The sequence below is a fragment of the Carettochelys insculpta genome, chromosome 2 (genome assembly GCF_033958435.1).
Source record: "Carettochelys insculpta isolate YL-2023 chromosome 2, ASM3395843v1, whole genome shotgun sequence".
Lineage (NCBI taxonomy): Eukaryota > Metazoa > Chordata > Testudines > Carettochelyidae > Carettochelys > Carettochelys insculpta.
This window is the reverse complement of record NC_134138.1, coordinates 172659180-172679821: the sequence shown is the minus strand read 5'-3', so window position 1 is coordinate 172679821 and position 20642 is coordinate 172659180. Positions and strand designations below refer to the sequence as shown.

At 40.8% G+C, this 20642-nt stretch overlaps 1 protein-coding gene across 1 annotated transcript in view; it reads right to left on the bottom strand.

The window, feature by feature from the left end:
* DDC (dopa decarboxylase) overlaps nt 1–20642 on the bottom strand; it is a 75321-nt gene that overhangs the window by 24864 nt on the left and 29815 nt on the right. Inside the window, exons 7-10 of the mRNA XM_074985478.1 lie at nt 15937–16003; nt 10255–10349; nt 5756–5823; nt 223–299 (exon numbers count right to left, since the gene is read on the bottom strand). Of these exons, the coding sequence (XP_074841579.1) occupies nt 223–299; nt 5756–5823; nt 10255–10349; nt 15937–16003 (307 nt within the window). The remainder of the gene's footprint in view (nt 1–222; nt 300–5755; nt 5824–10254; nt 10350–15936; nt 16004–20642) is intronic.

The following is a 20642-nucleotide window of genomic DNA, read 5'->3' as shown; positions in this document are numbered from 1 at the left end:
TTTAAAATGCTGAATGATATTTAAAAGGCAATAGGTGCTTAACTCTGTTTAGGCACTTACCTGTCTCTATAGTCACAAATACATTTGAATATCTGATTCTTAGTCATTTTTGAAAATGGGATTTAGATCATCGTAAAATGTTATCCCTAACTTTTCACTGAGTTTTGCAATTTAAAAAAGAAATGTGGATACAACAAATATCTTATTTGAATGCAAAATTACCAGATTCCTGATGGCTATGCTGCAGGTAAAGAGGGTCTAATTTAAAGGCATTTGTTAAGTCAGATCTCTTCTTCACCCTGCACAAAAAGATCAGCTATGGATTAGATTATCACAGCATTGTCTCATGTAAGAGAAAAGACAATAAAATGGTGATCAGGTAAGGAAAATCAGATAAGGAAAATCAGTTTTAGTTACATATTTCTGCAGTGACTCTCCTCTCATGGTGGTAAGCACAAAGTCCTGAAGTTAGCATTTGCAGAAACAAACTCTTAAATCATATTTAAAAAACAAACAAACTGGAAACAAACACAAACAAAGCCCTTCCACAAGGAAAATAGACATTCACACTAGAACAGGTAAGCTACTTGAGACAACAGTGAAATTAGTGGTGAATGTGGGATTTCCAGCTATTTGTTGAAAGAATTAGAATGTAATGGGTACCACATCTCTGAAGGCTTGATATCACCTCTCACAGAGCTAGAAGGGACCTTGAGAGGGCCATTGATCTAGTCCCCTGTTCTCCCTGCAGGACCAAGCACCATCCCTGGCAATTCTTTTTTTAATCTATTTGTCCCAGACCCCTGAAGGGTTGCCTTACAGATTGAACTTCCAGGCCTGGATTTAGCAGGCCAATACTCAAACCACCAAGCTACCTCTTCTCTGGGAATAGAAGGAGATACACATCTCACAGAGACAGAAGAGATCTTGGGAGGACATTGAGTCCAGTGCCCTACTCTCTTAGCAGGTCCAAACACATTTCTTGAACATATTCTGCATTACAATTTACAAATTGGAATTATTTGTAAATTTCCACTTAAAACATCTAGCTGTGTCTACACGTGCCCCAAACTTCGAAATGGCCATGCAAATGGCCATTTCGAAGTTTACTAATGAAGCGCTGACATGCATATTCAGCGCTTCATTAGCATGCGGGCGGCAGCGGCGCTTCGAAATTGACGAGCCTTGCCGCCGCGCGGCGCGTCCAGACGGGGCTCCTTTTCGAAAGCACGCCACCTACTTCGAAGTCCCCTTATTCCCGTGAGCTCATGGGAATAAGGGGACTTCGAAGTAGGTGGCGTGCTTTCGAAAAGGAGCCCCGTCGGGACGCGCCGCGCGGCGGCAAGGCTCGTCAATTTCGAAGCGCCGCTGCCGCCCGCATGCTAATGAAGCGCTGAATATGCATGTCAGCGCTTCATTAGTAAACTTCGAAATGGCCATTTGCATGGCCATTTCGAAGTTTGGGGCACGTGTAGACGTAGCCCTAATGTCCAACATCTTACTCTCTGTAGGCATGTTTGTAAGTGTCAAGCAAACACACTCTATATGCACTGAGTATCATGTTCCAAAAAGAACATTCATTCTTTATACTTAAAGAGGTAGTCAAGTTTATAATTTTAAGCACTTGAGTAGCAGTTTAAGTCAATGGGGCTTGTGCACAAATTACATACCTGCTTAATTATTTGCAAGGGTCAAATGGGGTCCAGACTGTGGAGTTATGAAGCAATGAGCTGCAAGAATTAGAAATCTGCCCCTTCTCTTGCAACATCCAATACCGATCAATATCAGAGATAGGTTATCTGATTAAATATTTGTGACAGTGCAGCAATTACTGGAAAAAATTATTTAATTATTGTAAAATTATTATTATACATTCTTTCAACTCCCACTAGGTTATAGGTGGATACCTGGACTATTACAAACAATTGTGTTGATGAAACCTGCAAATTCTAAGCTGGTGTATTGGTTTATAAAGGGGATACGGTCTTTCCAGCTGACAATAAGAAAACATCTGTTTGAGAGGAATTTTATTTAAAAATTTAAATCCTAAGAAATAAAGCCAGTAGAGCTGCATCTGCACACATCAGGTCTAAATTTTCTCGTGAATAGTTAAATTTCCCCACAGTTGATTTTAGCTTCTACTACTACTACTAGCTTCGATCTGCTACCAAATATATCTAAGGATTGAGTCCTGTCCTCACCTCCATTTGTGTATACCACTATCTGATTTAAGGCCTACACACATACTTTAGCAAGTTCCTGTGTACCTTATGGGGGTTGAAGCCTCCTTAAAGGCGTGATGCCACGTGAACATAACCATTAAGATCTAGCCAAACAGGCTAAGATTTGCATATTAAAGTTTCATAACAACATGTGCACAAAGAAAATCCCTCTGAATAGAATAATGAAATCAATATGAAAAGTAGGTACTTATTTTGATCGCCCAGCTGCAGCTTCTAAAGACCTCAGTTATCACATAGGTTTTATTTGATAAAAAAGTAACTGAAATTAGGTTTAAAATTCTACTGTATGCAGTAAACGCCCTACTCTACATGCTGAGATCATCTCAGGAAACGCCCAGCACTCCAGTGCATGCATCCTCTGGAGTGTAAATCCCAAATCATATCAACTTGCACTGCACAGGGAACTGTACAGTGTAAGCGAATTGAAATTTGCCCTCTCCCTCAATGTGGGGGAAGATATGCACAACTTGTTACCCCCCCAGCCCCATTATGAGTTCCAAGGGCCATTTCGAAGTTTACTAATGAAGCACTAAAAATACATGGAGGTCTGGTTCCCACCAAGACATCCCTGTGAGCCAGAAACTAGCATTGTTATATTTTTGTGATCAGAATAAAACTATACATTTCACTGGACTCTTTCTGCTGCTTTTTAGAGAAAACAAAAACAAGCTGCTAAATGTCAAAAGAAAGACTTTTTCATTATAAGGCACACCAAACGTAGCAGACTAGATTACTGAGCAAATAAAACAAATATGAAAACTAAGCTTAAAATACTAAAGAAACAGGTATGATAGCAAATTCTCACCACGTGCGTCTACACCTGCATTTTGAAAGAAGAAAGCCAGTGTAGACACTGCTCTTTCGAAATATAAATAAAGGGAAGAAGGATTCTTTCAGATATGGGTTTACTTTTGAAAGAGCAGCGTCTACACTGGCTTTCTTCTTTCGAAAGAAGCTCTTTGAAATTGGAATATGTAAATAAGATGCCAACATGCAAATTTACATCTCATTTGCATTTTTGATTTACCTTATTTGCATACCTCTTTCAAAAGAGGAATGCAAATATAGATGCACCCAGGATGTGTAAGTTTCTCCATAAACAGTGAATTCCAAACTACCTGGAAGGCCTGAGATTGTGTACCCCTGGGCTGTGTCTACACCTGCCTGCCTCTTTCAAAAGAGGCATGCAAGTGAGGGAAATAAAAAATGCAAATGAGGTGCAGATTTACATATCCGATGCCTCATTTGCATATTTTCCTTTCAAAAGAGCTTCTTTTGAAAGAAGAAAGCGGTGTAGAAGCAGCTCTTTTGAAAGTAAACCTCCATCTTCAAAAGAACCTTTCTTCACTTTTTTTATGGGAAGAAGGGTTCTTTCAAAGATTGGGTTTACTTTCAAAAAAGCTGAATCTACATTGTTTTTCTTCTTTCAAAAGAGGCTCTTTCAAGAGAAGAATATGCAAATCAGGCACCAGATATGTAAATCTGCCACTCATTTACATTTTCAATTTCCCTCATTTGCATGCCACTTTCAAAAGAGGAATGCAAGTGTAGACACAGCCCTGTAGTCTGGGAGAAACCTTATCTCCTTCAATAGTATTTCATAAAAGGGTGTGCACTGTGTGCAAACCAACACACAAAGTCTGAGTTTACTCTTTCAGTGCTATCTAAAATGTCTTTGCACATTATGGAATTTATCTGTCATTATAAACCACTCCACAAATCCTGGGGAAATTTTATTTAAAAACTATATTCAAATCGCTTGAAGTTGCCCAGATGAAGAGATTCTAGACTTTACAAACTGAAGGTTCCCCACAATTTTGAATAAATTTTAAAGCTGTTTTTTGTAAGAGTGCACACATACGTATACACAGATTTAAAAATATCTGGGTTTTGGCACAGTAGGAGAAATACAATTCAAAAAACCACGTTGTATTTTTTTTTTTAATTTTTAACTTGGCTTCACAGAATTATATTAGGGGAAGAGATTAAAGGGGAGATTTTCCAAGGCACAAGTGAAAGTGAAGTGTCTCACTGCTGTTTGCAACCTTGAACATTTCTTCCTCAGGGCCTGAGTCTTCTCTGACTTACTCCAGTTGTGCATTAGCGCAACTCCACAGTTACATGTCTGTGCAAGCAAGAGTAAATTCACCCTTAAAAAACTCTTGATATTGCACCATGTGCTATGCATGGCTGCCGGGTGTCTTATTACTTTGTGTTGCTGTAGGAAGGCTATTAATTCACGAGAACTGAATTGAGAAAGCCACACCACAGTAAAGAGTATTACGTTCATTTCTTCACTTCCATCAGTGGCTTCTCTGACAGTAGGTTCTCTGAATCATGAAAGGGAACTGAGGGGAAAGCAAGAAAAAGAATTTCATCCTTCTCCACCCTAACTTCAACACAGACTCACACTTCATTGTGAGATAATTGCACACTAGGGGCTTGGTTCTAAACCACAAAATATTCTTTATTGAGATGTGACTACCCCTAAGGATGAGGCAGGATCAAAACACCAGAAAAGGGGACTGCGTTTTTGTTCATTTGCGCAGCACTGAGCGGAATGGAGCGCATGCACCTAGTCCATGGTAAGGACTCTTAATTGCTAGAGTAATGATTCATCATAATAATCTACTGATACAGGTTGCACCACTCTATTCCAGCCTCCTCAGGACCTGAAAGGTGTTGAACTAGAGAATTTGACAGACCACGGGAGGTCAGTATTATTTAGCAGCATTACCAACATTTCCACTGAAAAGGTTTTATTTATTTATTTTTCATGGAAAATATTTACTATTTCCTGAGCAGCTTCTTTGGTAATCAGCACAATGAAAGGGTGTGTGACTGTGAGATGCTGGCAATACACTTGGTTTTGTTGGAAAACTCCAAGTCTTAGCTATGGGATTGTCTGTTATGGTAATTCACTCTATATCCCTTGTGATGATTGGATTTTTTTTAAGCCCTTTTGCTTTGTGCCCATGATGTACCTGCAGGTTCCTCTGGGGCACCTCTTTGGAACACAAAATGCAGTCTTGTTCCTTACACATGAGTAACGAAAATAATTGGAAAAAAACAGCCATTTACAAAGGCTTTTTTCAAATCACCCAGCTCTGAGTCTGCTGAAGTCCAGACTCTATAAACAAAGGCTTTTAAACTGTGCAACCCTCAAAGAAACCATATCAAAATAGAGAAAGAAGCTTGATGTAAGGTACAATTCATTTCCTTAACATATTCAACTTTTTTTTTCTTTTCTTTACAGATAAGTACAAAATGGAATACAGCTCTATATCCCAAAGTTTCTCATGGAGCTCCGGACTTCAGGGGTCAGACCTGTTTCTGGTTTCTGGCTGCCTCAGTCAAACAATTTATCATGCTATTGTGAATCATTCACATCAGACAAACACTACACAAAACAACGTATTTCTACGTGACAAAGGGAATAAGTGTTTAGAAAGAACATGCTTCACCACGAAGTTCACTATTTCTGACAAACTTACACATCCTGTACTACTTACCACATAGCAGAGCAGTCAAAATTCACTAGGAGCCATTTGTGAGGGTTAAAGTTAAATGAATCTGCAAACTGATAGGGTTAAAATAAAAAGAAGAATTAGGAAAAAAAGTCTCTGAGTTGGCAATTTATAAATATAAATACACTCCGATATATGGAAAAGGAATCTTTTCTTGAGCTGAGGCTTTAAAAATAAAATACACCCAGAATGTAATTTCACCTAATGTGAATGATGATTATACATGTATGCTGGGTGAAATTCACCCTGCACGGAGGACCAGTAAAAGGACTGTCTATCACATAAGCCTCATGTAAGCCTGAAGGGGTCAACAGGACTACATACATGCTCAAAGTAATATGCATGCTTAAGTAAACTTTGCTCAATCACAGCTATTTTGCATATACACAAGAGAACAGAATTCAGGTTGCTCGGACATAGAGCAAACCATACGGGGTGTGTGGGACTGTGATGGAAGTGATGAAAACTTCCAGGGAATGACCACACCAGCCAATTGTGCCAGCCCCAAAAACATGCCAGCTCCGGGATCCTCAGTTGCCCTGATTCACCAGACCATAGAGATGGCTCTCCTTGGACAACATAACTTCTGGCATCTGCTAAATCTTCAATATTTGACTTGTGCCACTGATATTGTGCTTTTAATACAGATTTTTGAACTTTAATATATATAATACATAAATAGCTCCATTTCAGTGTGAAAAAAGAGATATCCCAGTTTTGGTTTATATTCCATTTTCTACTCAAGAGTTCCCAGATTTCACTATTTCACAGCATAATAAATTAGTATTATGAGCATGTACATATACTTTGTGTGTGCACACATGTACAGTGATAATAGATTGTGACATGGAATATATTTCAGTAAGTCTAATCACAGAATTAGAGGTGGTCAAAAATTATTTTCCCCAAAAAGCTTTTTTCATGTAATCAAAATTAGATCTAGACAAAAACTTAGAACAAAGTTCTACACAGCACTCATGGCTATGCATTAAATTTAACATCATCAACTTTGCGTTACAAAAGGACATTTGTGTTGAAAGTTTTCTCCTTTAGATCCTATGGTGGCTGTTGATGTTGAACACCAGGGACACAAAGAAATGGGAATCCTGAAGCACTAGTCTGCACCTAACAGCTATCGTTTTTTACATTGGTTTCCCATTAAATTTCCCATCTTTGGTAAAAGGGCGGTTGTTGCCCATGTTGGAGGAGTTTTTTATCCTTCTAATATCTGAGCTTGGCAATCTATTCTGCGCTGTTGAATAGTGGCTACACTGACAGATGCTGGCTGTGCTATGGATGCTGATTCACTTCCTACAGGAACCAATAAAAATAATTAATAAAACCCACACAGGAAATTACAGCAAGCTCTGTTTGCTGATAAAAAAAATGAGTATGTGAGAGAAATGCTTTATTTGTTAGGTTTTTCCTCCTTCTTTATTAGTCTACCTATCAGAGCTGCTCTGTTTAAATTTCTGTCTTTACCGAATGGTGATATTTTCTCCACTGGCATGGAAGAAAAGGACTTATCTGACAGTGTGAGAAGAACATCAGGAAATTGAAGCACCCTTATCTAAGCAACTGAGTGCCGAGTGACTCAGGGAGAGGAAAAGAAAAAGGAACCTGATATTTATTGGAAGAAAATTTCAACTGACTCATTTTCAAATATTAAACACAGTCAGTTAGTTGTAGACAGCCACCATCTGGCCTTATATGTCCTTTAATAAGAATATAGTAATATTTCTATATGTTGCTTTCAAACAGGTGAGACTGCCATTGTTGTATTTTAAAAGTTATAGACAGATAGATAGATAGATAGATAGATAGATAGATTTAGGTGTGAAAATATTCTATATCAGGAGATTTAAGCAAAAGTCCCCTTTTCCCAGGCTTCATTGATTCAATGCTACTTGGTATTATGAACAGCAAATGTTCATAGATAGTGGCATACTGTGCACACTAGTGTAAAGATTGTAGCAACTGTTTTACCTGACATGGTGATTATTATAAACTAAAAACACTTTTGACTTGCTAACATTGTAACAGTTGCCAAAGCTAACATTTGTTCCATTGAGAAACAAAATCTGCATTTTTGCGCAAAACTTGTGCTCTAAAAGCAACTGTGAGGGTTCGTGCCCAGGAGGTGCATGTCTAAAATGAATCTATGGTTCTCAGTTTTTTCAATGTTGCCATACTTATACAAATTCCTCACTGATATGCCTAAAACAACTGTTAGGAAATGGGTTTAGGTTTCTGCCTTTTGTAGCCTCACTGTAGCACAAATGTGTTGAATGGTGATTAAGAAGGGCTCAAACAAAAACATTGGACACAGTGCCCTCTGCCTCCCTAAACTTAGGGGAAATTTGGATCTGGGTAAAATATAACAGCTGACCCCTGTTCCAATGGTAGACTGATTAAAAAATCTGACATTTTGATATAATCCAACACTGCTTGGAATTTAAAGGAAGTTGATGCCCTGAACAAGATTCAAACTGCGGGAAGAGGCATCCATCAGGTCTCTTGGTGTCTTTTCTGCTCATTTGGGGTTGATTGTGGGAGCAGGACAGGGGACGGACTGGCTGGGTGAAAAGGCTTGTGGTAGAACACACAAAGCTATGCCTTCTCTTCCAGTATCTTTTCACAATACCAGAGGGTTGTGCTCAGGGCCAGAGGAAGGAAATACTCTGTGACTCCTTGGCAAGACTTACTCAAAGTTTGCTTTTTATTCATCACTACCCATATTTTGTACTGAAGTGCAGTGTCTTGACAGAGCATGGACTCTGGGTACAGTGTGGGTAAAGCAGAAGTTTAAGAACCTATTAGGCTTTTGCTGCTGTTGTTGTTTTGGCCCAAGAACCTCTTGATGACAACTGAGAAGAAGGAATTGGAGGGGGGAGGCAGTTTACAGGAAACTGCTGATACTGTGAAATATATTTAATTCACTAATTATAGAAAGTCTGAAATTAAAGCCAGTGTTACACTTGTTTATCAAAGTTATTGTGATACATACAACGGCTGGTGTCATACCGGCCAATATTATTGTGAAGTACATATATACAGATCCAATGTAAGAAATTATGGACATACACTGGAAACACATTCTTTAAGTCTATATCAAGATATTAGACAAAAGGGAAAAGTGAAAAACAGGTTTGTTCTCAGGCTAGCACACCACTCCTTTTGTCTATTTACCTATAAATTGAAAATTGTCTTGTTTACAGAGATCTCCTGTCTCCATTCTGAACTGAATGCAAATAAAGGATTGTAAGATGGAAGTAAGAGGACAGTGAACGCTGCAGAACCAGAGAGCCTTACCTTGAGGTGCGAAGAAAAGAGAAACAATGAAAAAGGGCTGTATGCTAGATAGAACTTTGAGTGAAATAAACATCTTTAGTTAAAAGTAACTGTTAGTCAAGTTAGGGTCTAGAAAGCATGTTACCATTGTGTTTTCCATGTAATCATTGGTTTCCAATCGCCCATAGGTTCTAAGGTCAGAAGGGATCATTGTGATTATCTACTCTGACCACCTGTATAACACAGGCCTTAGAATTTTCCCAAAATAATTCTCATGACACTTCTTTGAGCCCTCTCCTATTTATCAATGTCCTTTTTAAATTTTGAGCACCAGAAATGGACACGTGTATAGCATTCCATCAGCAATCACACCAGTGCCAAATACAGCATATGATCTTCATTGCTGTTCTAACAGGTAAAAATCACTGTTCTGCTTCTATTCAAGATTTAGATATTCTTACTCACTCTTACTTGAATTGCTATTCTTTGATGATAAATTAATTCTTGTTTTCACTTTATGTATGTGTTTATTTATACATACACCTCCCCACCATTATCATGATGTTAAGCGAAGGAGTCTGTTCTGGTATGGCTATGGTCTTGAAGAAGTGGGTCTATCCCACGAAAGCTCACCACCTAATAAATTATTTTGTTAGTCTTTAAAGTGCTACTGGACTGCTTTTTTGTTACGATGTTAAGCAAAGTGATGGTCCTAAATTGAATCTTACAAGCTGGTTTGTACCGTCCTGTGTGGAGAGCAGCCCCAACAGTACCATGAGTGTCCTGTGGATAAGAGGTTGGAAACCTGAAGGAACACCCTGAGGGTATGTCTACACTTACTGCACGTTCAACACTCTGTGATAGATCCTCCGGAGTTTGATTTTGCCACATCTGTGAAGATGCAGCAAAATTGGTCTCTCTGAACTTGGCTACTGACCCTGGTACTCCAGGCTATTGTGTGGAGTTAGGGAACTTGGTGTGAACCTGAACAGCCCTGATCTACACAGGGGCAGGAAGTCAATCCTGATACGCTCATTCTAGCTATCCTAATGTCGTAGCTAGAATTGCATATCTGGGATAGACTTTATATCCTTGTGCACCAAGCCTAAGTCCTGGTAAGTGTAGATTAACCCTGAGGGTAGGAACCAGTGAGTTGCACAGAACCCTGGGTACACTTGGGGAGTATCACAAACCTCCACTCCATTGAGAAGATGTTGGAATTCAGGGCAGATGAACGCACTCCCTGCATATGCTGCATCAACATGCATCCAGATATTCTCCTTATTGCCTGGAAAAATAATGATGGAAATTAAACAAGCAAAGACAGCTTTCTTCGTTATATTGTTTTCTTAATTTGCATTTGCCCAAGTGACAGAGGGGATTCCCAGTCCCTACAACTTTGCTTTTTTTTTTTTTTATTTTTGTCGTTCATATTTTATCAATTCAATCAGGACAAAGATCTAAACGGTCAGCTGACCTCTGTTCAGCTAAAGAATCCATTTACACAGACCCTTCCCACTTCCACAGTTCTCATAACAGGACGGAGCCCTTAAACACCCTGCGTTATACTTAATACACACTTGCAGTACAAAAATCTCAACTTATTATCAGTTCAGGATGTTAAAAAATGGGTATTTCTTGAAAAACACCTAGTGACACATTAATTAATTTATATAAAGGAAGCTCTCAGTTTTTGTAAATGGAATAATAAAACATGTCTTAACTTTGCTGGCCTCTTTCAGCAGGAACCTAAACAGAGTGAACTATTTACAACAATTTATTTTGGGCTGTTAAACAATAAGCAAACTTTGACATATTACAATCTATGCACTTAAATTATTCAGTAAATTGTTTTTGCAAAACTATTTCAGCATCTGGATTTCACTGTTCACGCTATGCAACTGATGATTGACAGTACGTCTAATGATATGACCCTGACTGAGTGACTTTGAAATAAGCCAACAAAAATCAGTTACAACAGCTACCAACCATTTCTGGTGTTTTTTTTTTTTTCTTTTTTACATTAGCTGTCTAGCTGCAAAGATTAATTACAGAAGTGGTTGGATTCTTGTGAACTGAAAGTTCATTTGTACAAATCTTTGTAAAACAAACTCTCAAAAATATTTATCCCATCAGAGTGAATTCTCAGCTCTCATTTGAGCAAACAATTGAGGTTATTGTTGTTTTGCACTGAATTCACCTAGCTCTAAGTGTGTCCCTCATTTTATGATTGATAAGTATTTACACGGAGGGTGAAGTTCATCTCTGTGCCAAGAAGCCAGAAGCCAAAAGCCACACAAAAGCTTGTGATTCAGGCAGAACATTGGTCTTGTGAACAAGGCAGTTTCACCAAAAGTGTTATTGTTCTTTCCTGTTTTATGACACGGACTCTTAAGGACGTGTCCTGAATACTATGCTCATTACTAGCGGTTAATCAAATGATGACAAACAGAATTAGGAACATATTGGAGCGCTGAAGCCTGTTTGTACTGAATACATAGAAACAAATTATTACAACACAGGCGTTCAAAAAGGGCAACATGCGTTTTTTGTTTTTCCACCAGGTGAATTCACAACACATCAGTTTTCATCCTAGTTTTATCAGGACAACTTCTGATTTGTTACACAATGTCCCTGTGCCCCAAAGCCTTTGAAACTGCCCGAAATACCGAAATAAAAAACTGCAACAATCAGAGCAGTCAAGTGTTTCTTTAATAACCGCAAAAGGTTTGTTATAGATATATTGCTGCCCCACGTGTAATCTATACCTGTATAAATACCAAGCAAATCTGTAGCACCTTATAGGCTAAAAACAGGAGTGCTTGTTATTTATGAAGCTGCAAACTAATACAGCTGTCCGTCTGAGACTACACCTGGCTGTCACTGTTATGATGGAGGGAGCCTGCATTTCTTACGAACCACTGTTCAAAGCCAAAGCTTTAGTTGCTAGTGGGTAGGTGGGAGAAGTGGCAACAAAAATACTTTTGTCCCTCTGTTTCTTACTTCTTTTGTTTCTCTAGTGGTGGGAAGCGACGCGAGGAAAAATTGCATCTACACTATTCAATGGTGGAAAATGTAACTGGATCTGTAGGGCTGCAGTATCCAATACGCTCCCTGTTCGCCACGTATGGCAAACAGGGAGCGCCGCATATGCTCTGTGCATGGGCCCCACCACATGCTGGGACAAGCACGTGGCTGCAAGGGCAGAGGCAGCTTCTCCGGTCCCAGCAGGCTCCAGCCGCGGGGCAGCTCGTGCAGTGTGGCATGGCTTCAGCCCAGGGCGGCTCATCTGGCCAATGGCGGGGGAGGGTCCTGGCTTGGGAGGTGGGGCGCCTGGCTCAGGGGTTGCCTGGCTCGGGGGTGGTGGGATCCTATGGCAGGCAGTTAAATTTCTTTTGGAAACCACTGCTATAGGGTGTGGGAGAGGAGTAGAATGCAAGGAAGGCCCCTCCTCTACGAGATCTCTGCTTCCTGGTGGCCTGGCAGAACAAGATGAGAGCCAGGTGGCTCCTCGGTTCCCCCACCCCCTTCACTGTTCCAGTATTGCCAATTCTCAAGCTTTTATCGTGAGTGAAGGGATTTCAGAGGGTGTTGGAACCTGTCATGAGAAGATGCGAGCAGGGCATCATTTGGGGCTGAAAGGGGAGAGCAGCAGCCCATCCCTAGAACCTTGCCACTCTAGGCCATTGGCTCCTGCTTCCCCTCTACACAGGAGTGTGAGAAATTTAGGACACTTTATTTATGTATCGCTGGCTTTGCTGTTACTCTGAGGCATTACCCCCCCACCACCACACACACACACACCAGTCACATTGATTGAAAAGCCAGTCAGTGCTTCTTTGTTCTTTCCCTCCCACTGGGGCAGGTTATTCTTTGCTCTATCATCTAAGAATGCTTCACTGTTAAAACAGAAGAGCTGAAGAATGACCACCTGCTGGGATCTTTCCCTGCTGTCTAGAAACAAACCTGCTGTCACACCACAGACATTTCTTAATTACTTAAAACTTTCCTATTTTTTCCAACTCTCTAACTTTGGGGGGGAAGACAGTACCCCAGGGTGCGGCATCTATTTTTCTATAAAGTTCCACTTTGCATTTGTCTGAGAGACTCTTTCCTTTACAGTGGGCTGGGTCACTTTACCAGATAGGGCCCAGACTGTTACACACAAATGTTGATTCCTCAGCAGGATAGCAAACGCGCTTTTGAATTCTAAGGAGTTTTTCCCAGAACACCTTTGCTAATAGTTACTGTACAGAAACAACAAATCCTTGCCTCAAGCAGCCAGCCCTTTTATAGCTGTGTGTCTCCTCTACTACCCTTCCTTCCAACTGCTACATAATCTTAGCTCCTGTTTACTTTATAATATTTCTGAGGGGAGCAGTCTCTCTCACACTAGAGTCCCCACAGTGAATGTCATGGATGTGAATTTTATTCTATCAAATCCTTACAGAAACACTAGGATGGGAACCTCCTTCCAGTACTCTGTATTATTCCTAAAGTGGGGTGAAAGTAACACATTTCTTACAGGTAGCGTATTATTGCAACCTAGTTCCTTGCCCCCCGCCCCGTGGGGGGTCTGGGTGCTGTGATAAAACAGTGCCTGTAAGAAATTTAAGTGTTGAGTGGAGTGTGCGGAGTTCAGGGCAGAGAGAAGCTGTGGAGCAGGGGGAAGGGGAGGAAGCAGAAGATTGGTATGTGGGGCACCATGTCTTCGAAAGATTTTTCATCCAGGAGTGGAGTGAGTTTTGTCTTGTGCACCAATACTGAGGTCATGTGTGCTTGTTCAGATGTGTACCAGCATGGCTCTATACCCCCTTGCATTACTAATGGAGGCGTTTTAAAAGCAGGCTGTGCGCACACTCCCTCAGATGGAAGTGGGCAGACCAGCCACATAAACACACCAGAGGGAAGGGGTAGCCCAGCCCTCCCCACCCCAACAATGGGGATCAAGAGGAAAAATGTTCCCTTGCCCGCCCTTCAAGGAGCAGAGCAGTTCACAGGAGGTTGGAGCCTTTCTGCCATTCTGCCCTCAGCCCTGCCCCTTCTGCCCTCAGCCCTACCCCTTTTGGGGGCACAGAGCCACCTTGTTCTGTGCCTGGTATGACTGTCAGCCCCACTACCCCCATTGTTGAAACCCAAAATGATGCCGCTGGATGTGAGAAGCTTCCCCTGCTTCCAGCTGTGTGGAAACTGGATCCTCCCTTTGCTCTCCCAATGCTCATAGGAGGGGAGGTGATAGGAAAGAGCCCAGCAGCCAAGAACAACTCCACTTCCTCTTTCCCCTCTCCTCCTCTGAGATATGGACAAGGTGGGTGGTGCATCTTCTCCTTTCCTCCCCGCCACAGCACCCAGCCTGAGAAGGAGTAAATGGGGTGAAGAGCCCCTAGATCTGTCCCCTAACCTGGGGAAGGGCAGTGGGGACCTGCTGCAATCCCTCAAGCCTGTGAGCAGGGGAGCAAGAGCCCCAGGAGGAATGGAGGTGAGGCTAGGTTGGTGGAGCCATATCCTGGGAATGGGAATGGAAGGGAGGGATGAATTGATGGGGCTGGAGAATTTAACTGTGTCTGGGCTGGTGCGGGGGAGGGTTTGAACTGAGGTATGGAGCTGCTGAGCATGGAACTGAGGGAGAATCCTGTGGACAGGGTTAACTAGTGGGCAGGGGATGAGCAATAGGGGAATAGAAATCTCACAGCAAGTGCCAAAATGCCTTTTCCCATTGATTGTTTTGCAGATGATGAGGTCAGTCAGGGTGGACTGGAGCAAGTGAGGACTTGAAAGGAAAAGAGTCTGTTGTGTTCTTTTAATGTCTCATGATTTGGGGGCAAATCTCAAGTCTGACTCATGACTTCTGAGCTGATATCGTCAATGCTAACCCTGGACTGAAGGTTTTGGAGCCTCTTGCTCCAATTTTAGTGCATCACTCGTCCCCCCGAATCAGAGGATCTGGGTTTATTAGGATACTGGAGGTTTGAGCATCTCCTTGCTTTGGAGATCAGGAAGGAGTTTTTCCCGTTGGGACAAACTGGCAGAGGTCTGGTAGCATTTTTCACCTGCCTCACAGCATTATGAGGAAGTAGTTAAGGCTGAATAGAGTAGAACTTAGAATTTAATAACAGCAACTTGTATGACTGTTCAGCTCATCACAACATGGTGGCATTGGTGGAGCTTCGGCCTGGGGAAAAGGGGAGACATGAAGTCTTCGAGTAATGAAGTCCTTCTTTTGGTAGGTTGTGTCCCACTCACAGGAACAGGTGAGAGGATTTAGCAGAGGTCAAATTGAGAGGTAAACTGAAGAAAATACACTCCTAGTTATTGGCTATATGGTGGGAACCCTGTAATCCTGCACTGGACGCATGTAAATAGCTGGTATGTAGGAGACAGGACAGATAACTGTTGTAAGTTAATAAAGTTGCAACCTGTCACTTAAATCCATTCTTATGTCTCACCTAATTCACCTGTGTCCTGACTGATGCAAAGAGGCAGAGGGGCACAAGGAAGAGCACAGAGTTCAGATTTCTATTTTTCATTCTGCTTGAGATGGAAATTTTCTGACCCATTCAGAAGAGACCAAAGAAAGAAGCCACAGAGTCAAGCACATAACCGTTTTGTGGTCCTAAAATACGTTGTCACAAAGGAGAGATTTTTAAAAACAACAAAACTTTGTAGCTATGGCCATGGCTCTTACCCTTTAGCCATCTGGCTTGAAAATACAATCTTGCTGCTTGAAGAAGTTTTAGAAAACAATTGCATGTGAAAGATTTATAGTCAGAATTATTGCATTTGGATGCTGACACTGCATAACACCTGGAAAATGAATCAGCAAGAGACAGTAACTTATATTTAAATTTACAGAGAAGAAGCAGAGAATGACTTACAGATAGGTCCCAGTTCTAACAGTTTGTCAAAGGAGCAGCAAGATGTGGTTCCGAGTGTTGCACAAAACTGAGGAGAAAAAAAGGGCAAACCTTTAAGTTCTATTTTCCAGCAAAAACAATTACCAACTGAGAAAAAGCAAGCAACAAAGATCTCAAGGAATAGAAAGAATTCAGGTGACTTAGGACATCTGGATACCCACACATAATTGCTAATCAATACCTCCCCAGCAACTGAACTGCAGTGTGCCATTCTGAATGCAAGACTGTTTCAGAATTTGCACTGAGGCTTTTGATTTCACATATATCTCCAATCGCTAACTGTAGGTTTGCAGCTCCCAATCTATAATAGTTCTACTGAAGTCAATGAAAATGTGGTTTATGCTGGAATGCTCAGAGTTGTTTGAGGACATATCTGAGCCATTAGCTATCATCTTCGAAAAGTGGTGGAAGATGGAAGATTAGAAAAGGGCAAATAGAATGCCCATCTGTAAAAAGGGAAATAAGGACCACCCCAGAAACTATAAACCAGTCAGCTTAACTTCTGTGCCGGGAAAGATAGTGGAGCAAATAATTAAGGAATCCATCTGAGAACATATGGAAGATAAGGTGATAAGTTAACAATCGGCGTGGACTTGTCAAGAACAAATCAAGGCAAACTAACCTGATAGCTTTCTTTGATAGGATAACAAACTTCGTGGATAAAAGGGAAGTGGTAGACATGGCATACTTACTCTTTAGTAAAGCATGACCTTTTTAATCAATAAACAGGATCAATGTGGGTATTATAGGGTATCTGCAGAATTGGTCGGAAAATCTTTCCCAGAGATTAGGTGGGGCATAACAAGTGGGGTTCCACAGGAACCAGTTTTGGGACCTGTTCTGTTTAATATCTCCATTAATTATTTAACAGTGGCATAGAGAGTATGTTTATAAAGTTTGTGGGTGATACCAAACTGGGAAGGGTTGTACAAGTGCTTTGGAGGATAGGGTTATAATTCAAAATGACCTGGGCAAATTGGAGAAATGTTCTGAGGTAAACAAGATGAAGTTCAATAAGGACAAATGCAAAGTACTCCACTTAGGAAAGAATCATCAGTTTCACACATACTAAATGGGAAATGACTGTCTAGGAAATATAGTACTACAGACAAGGCATCTAGGGGTCATAGTGGACAACAAGCTAAATATGAGTTAGTGTTGCAATGTTGCAAAAATAATGTAAATCATGAAGGAAGTTTCACACTAGCAAGAAGCTATAAGTGTGTGAATGTGAGGGGGTGAAAAACGGAGTTATAGAAGGAAAAGCAACATCTTTCAGGGATACATTAACAGGAGAGTGGTAAGCAAGACATGAGAAATAATTCTTGCACTCTACTCTTTGCTGATTAAGCCTCAGTTATTCTGGGCACCACATTTCAGGAAAGATGTAGTGAATTTGGGTCTAGAAAACATGACCCAACATAGAAGACTGAAAGAATTGGAATTGTTTAGTTTGGAAAAGAAAAAACTGAGAGGGAACAAGGTAAGAGCTTTCAAGTACCTAAAAGGGTGTTTACAAGGAAGAGGGAGAAAAAGTATTCTTCTTAACCTCTGATGACAGGACAAGAAGTAATGGGCTTAAATTGGAGCAAGTGAGGTTTAGGCTGGACATTTGGAAAAACTTCATGTTGACAAAACTCGTGGAGCGCCCACACTAAATATGCATTCTGTCGACAGTAACTCTACAGAATGCAGCACTTTTGTCAACAGACTTCTCCCTCTGTCCCACAAGGCACAATGCCGTTTTTGACAAAATCTGTTGACAAAAAAGCTGTGTGAACACTCTCTGTTGACAGACCAGGTTTCTGGGTCAGCAGGCAGCCCTGTCTGCTGTGCTTCTGGTTGGCTCTTCTGTCAAGAGAGTGGCCAGGCAGTGAACACTCTTTGTCAACAGAGGGGATCAATAGTGTGATTTGCTTTCATGTGTGGCCACAGTCTGTCGACAGAAGATTTGTCGAAAGATATCTTCTGACAGTAAAGTCTGTTGACAGATCGCTGTAGTGTACATGTAGCCTTAAACTCGGCTTCCCTGATTCTCTCTTATGGGTATGTCTCTCTCTCTCTTCTGAACTGTCCTCAGAACATTGAGCACAATGGGCCAAATAAGAATTTGCAGTAAATAAAGGAGGATGTTTCATATTAGCAAGAAGATATAAATGGGTGAATATGAATTGTTAAATCTTCCCCTGGGAGAAGTGAAAATGTGGAATTATAAAGGAGAAAGCAACCAAACAGGAGAGTGTAAGCTACAGGGAGGGGGATGCTTTATTTTGTATATTATTATTATTATTATTATTACTACTACTACTACCATTATTATTATCTGAATACACATATAGAGGGTCCAATAAAAATAAGAGCCCCATTGTGTTTTGTTCTGTATACACAGATCTGGTGAGAGACAGTCCATGTATTGGAGAGTATACAGTCTAAATATAAATGGTGAACAAAGGAAATATTATTACTCCTACATTGTAGCTAGAGAACTGAGACCTAAAGTGATTGAATTGCTAGGTTTATGATTTGCTCCGGTAGTCAAAAAGAGGGGCAGGTATGAGACCTGCATCTTCAGTTGATGTAGGTACAAAAATAGGGATGCAGATTGTGCAGGTGTAAATCAGACCTTAAAAAGAGAAAGCTCCTTATGAAAATGCGCTGTGTCTCTGCATGCACAAAAGTTGGCTATGAAGAAAAATGATTTCAATGTTAAGGTTGCATGGTTAAGGGACCCATGCCAAGAAGAGCTAAAATTACTGCAGCGCACTGTCATAAGTCTGTTTCTTTTTACATATGTATTATAATTAGGTGACTGACCTTTACCAACAGGGCACAATAGAAGTGTTACAGGTTAGGGAGAAACAAGAAGGGTAAGCGAAATTATTGCGCAGCTCAATTCAGCCTGCTGAAAGATGCAACATACTCATATCAGCATCATAATATGATTACACTAAGCTACAAACACTCTCTCTCTAATCACTTTAAGGAATGTGCCATTATAATCAGAGATTTTATACATTCAATACATATGCTCCGTTGTTTGAATAAGGGCTTGTTCTAGAAAGAATGGCTCAGCTGTTTAAATAATTTTAATGTCTTTCCTGAAGGTGCATGAATCCCAACGCCACCTGCATTAATTCCCAGAAACCACTTAAAGTAGCAGCATCTGCTCTCTCCAGGGTGCTCATTACCCTGCATTAGGACTAAACAATGAATCTAACCCAATTTGTAACCCATATTACAGTAGCATAATCCCATTTGTGCAGGGGGGTAGAGGACAGGCTGTGTCTCAGAAATGGAACTGACAGCTCCGAAGAGCCCACGGCATTCTCTTTTTCAGATCGTATTGTGTAAATATAACACAGCCCTTGATCTGGACGCAAAGCAGCCAAATGTCTGCGTCACTCACCCTGGGCATCACTTCCCCTGAGTACACCACCTGAGCGTGCACAGATATTTACAATAACCCGTAAGTTTGGAGGATAAACCTCAGGAAGCATTGCTTCCACAAGTGTCAGAAGACTAGTATTCCAGTGACACACAAGCAGGATTTCTCTGCCCACCACTAGTATCCCCTAACTCCTATACACGTAATGTAAATTTCATAAGATTCAGTAAAGGAATAGCGTTTATCACACAAAACCTATGGAGGCATTGAAGAGGTGAGATTATTTGTCAATGCAATGGACATAATAAGACTAACCAAGAAAATATATTACAGTAATTGAAACATATTAAAGCACGTGACATATTTTTAAACAGATTACCAGTAATCTCTGTATAGGTGTCATAGTTATTCATGATAAAACATGAGCAATGTTCACTGAGCTAAATTCAACCTGGTTTAGCCAGTTTCTAAAATTGCAGAGGAATAAGGTGAACCCACAGGGTGATTTTTGGACCTGACACAGAGTTTTGAATGTTAAACTTCTTGTCATTTTCTTGCACATACAAGACCCATTGAAAAACCAAAACAACGCCCCCATCCCTTCCCCCACTCAATTCAAAATCACTGCTGTTCAGTTACCAAACTAGAGAGTGATTAATTTCTGTATCCATCTCTCCCTTCTCTCTACCCCATGCCCATCAGATTGGGATATGTATTAATGAAGTAGTTAATTAGGATAACAGTGCTTGTCTTCACAATGCAGCCACGTCTGGGGTGGAAAGTAGCACGGTGCAATACCACCTTCTAGACAGAAAGCAAAGATTGTTTGGCTAGACATTTCACTTGTGAAATCTACTGGTTTTGATGGTCATTTTTGGTCAGGAGCTCAGTTTTTTAACTCAGGTGAAAGCTGTCACCTTCAGCAGCCCAGTTCTGATACAATCAGCACCCAAAGTGACCTGGGTGCCAAGCATGTGCCTCTGTATGTCATATCAATCATCACTCAGAAGAGCTGTTTCTGCTAGAGCCACAGAGAACCAATGCTGGGCCTTTAGTCAATGGAAAGGTGATTGTATTACAGCAGTGGGACACTGCATTAGCTCTTTGAAGTATTTTGTAACATACATGCCAGCTGTTGCCATGTATCTGTACTGGCTTGTGAAAGTCAGTATACATCCAGATCTCTTATACGCATCTATGCAAAAATAGCTTGGTATGCAATGGATCCTATTTTCCAACTTGTTAGAGCCTAAGTCGATGCATCGTGTTGCACAATTGGACA